This window comes from Protomyctophum bolini, assembly GCF_963924005.1.
Source record: "Protomyctophum bolini genome assembly, chromosome: 20".
NCBI classification, from domain to species: Eukaryota; Metazoa; Chordata; class Actinopteri; order Myctophiformes; family Myctophidae; genus Protomyctophum; species Protomyctophum bolini.
Window position 1 is genome coordinate 6676987 of NC_137881.1, and position 8007 is coordinate 6684993.

The 8007-nt window shown below is 47.7% G+C and overlaps 1 protein-coding gene across 1 annotated transcript; it reads left to right on the forward strand.

Annotated features, from left to right (window-relative positions):
• Positions 1-1144: 1144 nt before the first annotated feature.
• LOC308334982 (uncharacterized protein) lies at positions 1145-7506 on the forward strand (the record flags this gene model as incomplete). The annotated part of the gene is made up of 3 exons (XM_080791895.1): positions 1145-1261; positions 3559-4638; positions 7459-7506. 3 exons carry the CDS (start codon positions 1145-1147, stop codon positions 7504-7506), a joined length of 1245 nt encoding a protein of 414 aa, XP_080648021.1.
• Positions 7507-8007: the final 501 nt, after the last annotated feature.

An 8007-nucleotide genomic window follows, 5' to 3' on the forward strand; every position in this document is an offset into this window, starting at 1 on the left:
TTAGAAAAATCGAAGAACGACTGACATTTTTTAGAATCTGATCTCAGGTCAGAATGGGTTCATCAGACCAGTGTGTGTCCAGTGGGAACCTCGTATGAATCTGATCTCAGGTCAGAATGGGTTAATGTTCGGGCCGAACATAGGTAAAAATAGCCGAAATACAAGTTCACAACACGTTGACCTGTTGTGATGCGCGTTGAGCTCTTATCATCATACATCATCATCATGACATAAAATAGGTTCGCCCCTCAAAAATATGTTTCACATAAGTCAGCCTCCTGGTGGTGCAGATTTGAAAAATGCAGGGTGGATGTTTTTTTCCTCTGCCTCTAAGGGAGCGTGCATACAAACGTTTACGCAGATCGCTGCAGTTCTAGGTATAAAGACACCTGAAGGAAGGAAGAAGTGGCCCTATAGCAGTCAATACGGCTGCTGTTCACCAGTGTTGTTTTTGGCAGCAATTTTTTATTTTAGTTTTAGTCATAGTGTCTTGAATAGTTTTCATTTAGTTTTAGTCACATTTTAGTCATGCCTGGAATGTTATAATTGTTAGTCTAGTTTTAGTCGACTAAATATCATAAGATTTTAGTCGACTAAATCTACAGATGATTTAGTCGAATGATTTAGGCCTTGATGCCATCGTAATGACAGTTTTTTTCACTTGCTGAAAATAGCCGATCTACAAGCTCACAACGCGTCACGCTGTGAGCTTATAGATCGGCTATTTTCAGCATGCAACTAATTGTAAAATGACTTACACTGGATCTCTTGTCCACTAGTCCCTTCCTATAACATTTTTAGTCTAGTTTGTATTTGTTGACGAAATTGTCAATATATTTACGTAGTCTTAGTCACCAGTTTTATTTTTAATTTAGTTTTTGTCGGTGGAAAAAGGTAGTCGACGAACATTTTTCGTCTTAGTTTTAGTCGACAAAATCAACACTGCTGTTCACACTGCATAGCCTATTGGCTGGTCAACTGACTGAATGATACTCTGATCAATTGATTGATATCTGTCTGTGTTTTACAGCGCAAACGGCAACGAGAGAGAGTTAACCCAACCACTACCCTCCAACCTCGATCACTCTGTGTGTGTGCGCGTGTGTGTATGAGTGTGTGAGTGTGTGTTTGGGTGTGTGTTGTCATGTCTGGGATGACAAGTGGTGTGTGTGTGGACAGTGATCTGTCCTCCATGCTACAGCGAGGCTCCGCCCCCTCCCACCACCACCCAAATCACCATGGTTACGGCGGACAAGGACAGGTGAATCACCTTTTTCTTTTTCCTTTTTTTTCGTAGTCCCGCCCCCTTTCATGACGCCAGGCACAGGAAATAGTTCCCGATGCATTTTTCCCCATAGACATTTCAAAACGTATTTATTTAAAGACCTTATAAGCGTCGTACAAAGCCAACGCTTGTCGTGACAAATCATGACAACAAACACAATATTTTGGACCAAACAAATAATTACAAAGAAGAAAAACCACAAAAAAAAGTGTTTTCTTCTTCTTTCTAATTATTATTGTCATGATTTGTCACGACAAGAGTTGGCTTTGTCCGCGGCGTAAACGTCTTTAAATAAATACTTTCTGAAAAGTCTATGAGGAAAATTAACTGGGATTTCTTTTCCGGGTCTCTCGAGGGGGCGGGACTGCGACGCTCTATAGGAGAGACATACAATAGGAAAGCTGAGGGAGACAGAGACAGACAGCAGGACAGCTGAGACGGAGAAAGTGTAGGAGAGACAGACAGAAGGAAAGCTGAGAGGGAGACAGATTAGGAGAGACAGACGGTAGGAAAGCTGAGAGGGAGACAGTGTAGGAGAGACAGAGAGCAGAAAAGCTGAGAGACACTGTAGGAGAGACAGGCAGCAGGAAAGCTGAGTGTAAGACAGACAGACTGTGAAGAAAGTTGAGAGGGAGACAGATTAGGAGAGACAGACAGCAGGAAAGCTGAGAGGGAGACAGTGTAGGAGAGACAGACAGCAGGAAAGCTGAGAGGGAGACAGTGTAGGAGAGACAGACAGCAGGAAAGATGAGACGGAGAAAGTGTAGGAGAGACAGACAGATAGGAGAGCTAAGAAAAGCTGAGAGGGAGACAGATTAGGAGAGACAGACAGTAGGAAAGCTGAGAGGGAGACAGTGTAGGAGAGACAGACAGCAGGAAAGCTGAGAGGGAGACAGTGTAGGAGAGACAGACAGCAGGAAAGCTGAGAGGGAGACAGTGTAGGAGAGACAGACAGCAGGAAAGTTGAGAGGGAGACAGATTAGGAGAGACAGACAGTAGGAAAGCTGAGAGGGAGACAGTGTAGGAGAGACAGACAGCAGGAAAGCTGAGAGGGAGACAGATTAGGAGAGACAGACAGCAGGAAAGATGAGTGTAAGACAGACAGACTGTGAAGAAAGTTGAGAGGAAGACAGCTTGTTGGGATGTGATTCCAGAGCAGCACAATTAACTCATTTACTGTCAGTCATGTTGAGAATGTGAACAGAAGAGACCCCTTTTCCACCGGTTGGTTCCCAATGGGAACCGGTTCAGTTCTTCTTGGTTCTTAGTGCATGAGCCAGAGCTCCAAAATTGGAACGTTAATTATGAATTATTGAGTCTTGCAAAACCATACCTATATTAGATTGTTATCACCATGAAACTTCCCAATTTGACTACCGTACTTACATACACGAAGCCGCATGATTTATTGTATTACAAATAAAAAATAAATAAAAATGAGGCATTATATATAGGAAGATATGCAAAAAATAGAAAAGATGAAAAAGCTACTACTGTAGTATAACAAAATACATACATACATGGATGCACCTGGGACGTATCCTCAGTGATGTATCCCACGGTCATCAGGGTTTCGGGTCTCCCAACATCATACCCGTCACTCAGGGTACCCAGCCGGGGTGATCAAGTCCCGACTTACGTACCCTCGATCAGTCCCATTAGGGAAAAACCAGGGACACACAATCCGTTCCTCCTGAACTACTCTGCCGGGACTGGGAGGTACCATTCTGGCGCGTGGAAGGACTATAGGCTCTGTGGGTTGACTCCTGTCCGGGCCCCTCCTACGTCTCACCAGGTCCACTCCTGCTCTCACCAGGTCAGGCCCTGTGCGTTGCACCAGACTCCCAGCACCAGGCACTTCCTTCAGGAATGGTGGTTCCGCAGGCTCCACCTTGGAGGGTTATCATATATTAATTTACTGATATTGATCCTATGAACAATTTTATATATAGTATAGTTTTCCCACTCAATTCATAATTAATGTTCCAATTTTGGATCTCTGGCTCATGGACTAAAGAACCAAAAAGAACTGAACTGATTGGGAACCAACTGGTGGAAAATGGGTCACAGTGATAATACTATACACTTATATAATGATATGGCGAATAAAAAAGAAAGAGAAAATAAAACCAAGAGCTGGCATAAGTTGCTGGTGGTGGTGGTGGAGGTTATATATTTTTTAAATATTTGTACAGTAATCAATAATGTCTATATGCTAATATTGGTGTATGTATACAGTAAACTACATAGTATTTTAATATTTCATACCGCAGGTGGGGACCCTGGGACCGTCCATGTTGGAGTACAGCGCGGAGATGGACCGCTATCGCAACTCCATCGCCAACTTCTACAAGAGCAACGTGAACATGAGCATGAACGTTAGCATGCCGGCGTTCACGCAGCAGTCTGCCAAGCTGGCCGCGCGGCTGGCCGCGGCCACGCCCATCTTCCCGCCCTCCGCCGCCAGGCTGGGCGCCATGGCGAGCGGCCCCTGGGGTTGCCACGACAACATGAACATGGGCCACCCGGCCGCCGTGTTCTGGGGGCGGCCCAAGCCCGTGGCCACGCCCACTCACCACCACCACCACCAACAAGCCGCCGCCGCGGGGTCTGGTCACGTGACCTCCTCACACCCCCACAGGACCGGCATGCACGGGGGAGGCGCCGGGGGAGGAGCTAACGAAGGGGGAGGAGCCGCCAAACAGGGACACGCCTCCTCGTCCTCCTCCTCCTCCGCCGCACTTTCCGGCGGGCAGGAAGCGCATCACCACCACCCCATGGCGGCGGCGGCTCACAGCAACGGGAACTTCCTGTCCACGTACGGCGGCGGGGACTGCGGCGTCGTGGCGAGCAAGCAGGGACCTCCCGGCCCCGCCCACCCGGACATGATGGGCCTATCGGACGGCGGGGGGGGGAGCTGCAACGGGGGGGGCGGGGGGGTCATGGGCGGAGCCAGCTTCCTGGGGGGGCTGGGCCTGCCCCCCGGGGTCATCGTCATGGCCATGGGGGCGGCGGCGGCCGCCGGCGGCGGGATGGACGCCAGCAGCGCCTTCCAGATGACGGCCAACCAGAGAGGCCTGCCGTCGGACTGCATCCAGCAGCACGCCAACTCCTCCCCCTGCCCCAGCACCTCCCCCTCGTCGTCGGGCGTGGCGGGGGGCTGCGGGGGGGGCGGGGCGGCGGGGGGCGTGGCCAAGAGGAAGAGGAAGCGCTGTGGCGTCTGCGGACCCTGCCGGCGGCTCATCAACTGCGGCGTCTGCTCGTCCTGTCGGAACCGGAAGACGGGCCACCAGATCTGCAAGTTCAGGAAGTGCGAAGAGCTGAAGAAGAAGCCTGGAGGGGGCGCTATGGAGGTGAGGCCTTTTGACCTTTAAAAAAAAGTCATACTGGCTAATGTTTTCAATTACAACAAAAGCTATTAAACAATTATGCCATTATACCACTATGAGAGAGAGAGAGAGAGGGAGAGAGAGAGAGAATCAAAGTGTGTGCCAGTGTGTGTGTGTGTGTGTGTTGGCAGCCAGCCAAGCCACAGCAGGCAGAGGGCTTTCTCAGCTCACCACCCACCATCTGCACAACCACACACAGGGATAGATTTATTTTCGGAATAACACTGTGTGTGCGACGTGTGCGTGCGTGTGTGTGTGTGTGTGTGTGTGTGTGTGTGTGCATGCCTGTGTGCATGTGTGAGACATTGTAAATCAATACGTCTATTGACGTTAACATTAGACCCCAGTGATTACTTTACTACTTCTATCCTTTACCTTTACTAATCCATCCATGTCTAGCGGACTATACCTGTCCGTGTACCTGAGCGGTGCCAGTACCAAACCCCCGGGTTCTACCGGACTATACCTGTGTCCGTGTACCTGAGCGGTGCCAGTACCAAACCCCCGGGGTCTACTGGACTATACCTGTGTCCGTCTACCTGAGCGGTGCCAGTACCAAACCCCCGGGTTCTACTGGACTATACCTGTGTCCGTCTACCTGAGCGGTGCCAGTACCAAACCTACCCAATAAAAGCCATGTGGTGTAGTTTAGCTTATATACCGACCGGGGTAGTTTGTTTGGTATATCCACCTTCTGTTATATTCCAAACTGAGACTAAACTAGTATAGCGTTCTACTCCATTCAGCATTTAAATGAGTATTGTGGGAGCCAAAACAAAACCGGAACCACCAAACCCGAATCACAGCTGGTCCATTTCCACACCAGGTGGAAAGTCTGGTCCACACACACATTAACTGAGCTCGCAATCAAAGGGGAACCCCAACCCTAAACATATCACATCCGGTTTAACATGTGTGTGTGTGTGTGTGTGTGTGTGTGTGCAGGCATGTGTAGATAGATGTGCATTTGTGTGCTCGCGCGAACGTGCATGCTTGCATCAGCATGTGTGTGTGCGCGTGTGAGAGAGAATCCCAGTAGGCCTAGAGAGACAGAGTGAACAAGGAACACTAATCTACTGCAATTACACTCTAATTGGAACCAGGGTGCATAACTGCATGTGACACCATTCACTGTGTGTGTGTGTGTGTGTGTGTGTGTGTGTGTGTGTGTGTGTGTGTGTGTGTGTGTGTGTGTGTGCGTGTGTGTGTGTGTGTGTGTGCGTGTGTGTGTCAGGAGGAGGTTGCAGACTGTTGCCTCATGGAGCATGCTCTCTCCTCCTCTTTCTCCTGTTTGATGAGTGTCTGACAAGTTGACAACCCCTTGTCAGAAAGTGTCGCTGCATTGCCCCCTGGGTATTGCAGTTGTTTTAAACAATCATTACGTACTATAGGAAAGGCCGGGTTCCAAACGGCATCCATATTTGTTTCACAATCGAACTTCGCTGGAAGCAATATGATCCTTATATTTCCTTCAGAGGTCTTACCCAGGGGCCATACTGTATATCTCCGTACATTTGTAGACTTTGTCTCATCCATGGCAAATTTTTAGATTTGATTTTTTTACACACCATTATAATGTTCTTATTCTGATCAAATTACCCAATTACTGAATGTCTCCAGGGTTTCTTCAGAATGCGTAGAAGGGCCGGTTCTATCCCGGGCTCCCCCAGAGTTAAGGTGGCCGTACACTAGCCGATAATCGGGCATAAAGTGTGAGTGTATAAAAGATCCAATCGTAATCCCTCCGATCTGCTTGGGGCCGCTCACAGCGTGATCGGGATCAGCCCGAATGTTTGATATTTGCTCTGCCCCGCTCTGCCCCCGCAGCCCTCCTCTCCTCGTCCCCCCTCCTCTCCTCTCCTCTCCACTCCCTCGGGGCCGAGAATCCACCCGAGTTTTAGAACCTTGTAGTGTGTGCTGCATAAAATAATCGGGCCCGATTATCCTGTAGTGTGTGACGCTATCAGATTTCAGATTGAAAAAATCGGCTAGTGTAAGGCCACCTTTAGTGTCAAAGTGTCCTTTAGCAAGACTCTGTCTGAACCCCAATTGCTCCTGATGTGCAGCTTGGTGCCTTGCATGGTTTCTTCCACCATCGGTTTATGAATGGGTGAATGTAATGCACAATATATCATGCAAGTGCTTTGGATAAAAACTGTTACTGTAAAAAATGTTTCATTTGCCAAGGACCCCCGTATAGTCAGGGAATATTATCAGAATGTCAAATCTGGGAATACATTTCTTTACCAAGAATTTTCTTAAAAAATGTGTTGTGGCTTTCGCCTTTATTTTGGCCGTCGGGATCGGGAGTCAACTGCTGAAAGTTGGGGTACATCAAACATAAGGCAAAATGTTCTACATTCTTGTGACATGTCAAACTTGGGGGTTTTCATGATTCTGAATCCATTCCAAGCATTAGTTTGCCCAAATGTGCCCAAATGTGCTGACCTCATCACATTTGTGATGACAGCTATGGCTGTTTTTAGCCCAAGGAGTGTTTTTTTGTGCAGAACTAATGCTTGGAATGGGTTCAGAATCATGACGTTTGACATGCTATTTAGAGCATAGTGAAATTTAGAACATTTCACCTTATAATAGTTGTTGATGGTACCCCAACTTTCAGCAGCTGTCAAAAATTCCCCTAGGGTGGTTGAATATAAACCAATGTTGGATATTGTTAGTAGACACCTTTACAAACACATTGGTGAAGAGGATTCTTGGTAAGAAATGTAAGGACGTAAGGAAGAAAAATGTTCACCACTCTCACTTTTTCTCTCCCTCTAGCGCCCCCCATCTGTCCCGACTGCTGAGGCTTTCCGTTGGTTCTTCTAAATCTAGAACTTTGCCTCCGCCAATCAGATCACGTCAACCGGGAAGTGCGTACGTATGGGACTACAATAACCGGTACCAAGGACTACACAGTAATGACTGGTCATCTTTCTTGGGGACTACAGTGTTAAAATGACATTGTCCCACATCTTGGGGTCAGGTGATGCTGCAGGAAGAAGGGAAAAGGGGGACCGGTTTGTCACTGTGTTGGAGCATTCATCCTGTTGATGTTTCACTACAGCAGGGTTTCCCAACCCGTGGCTTGGGGCCTACTGGGGGTTCGGGGCCTACTGGTGGGCCGTGAGTGAGGATATTGCAAATTGTGCCCCCAAATAATTGGCAAAGCACCAACATTTTATTGAAAATAGAAATTTGTATAAAAAAAAGGTAATGTAAGAAAAGAAATCCTGATAGTTTTTCTTTCAAAAACCTTGAATAATGTGTTTTCATTGTGATGATGAATAGGAACATAAAGCATACTATGTTGGTTCCATTGATCCAGGC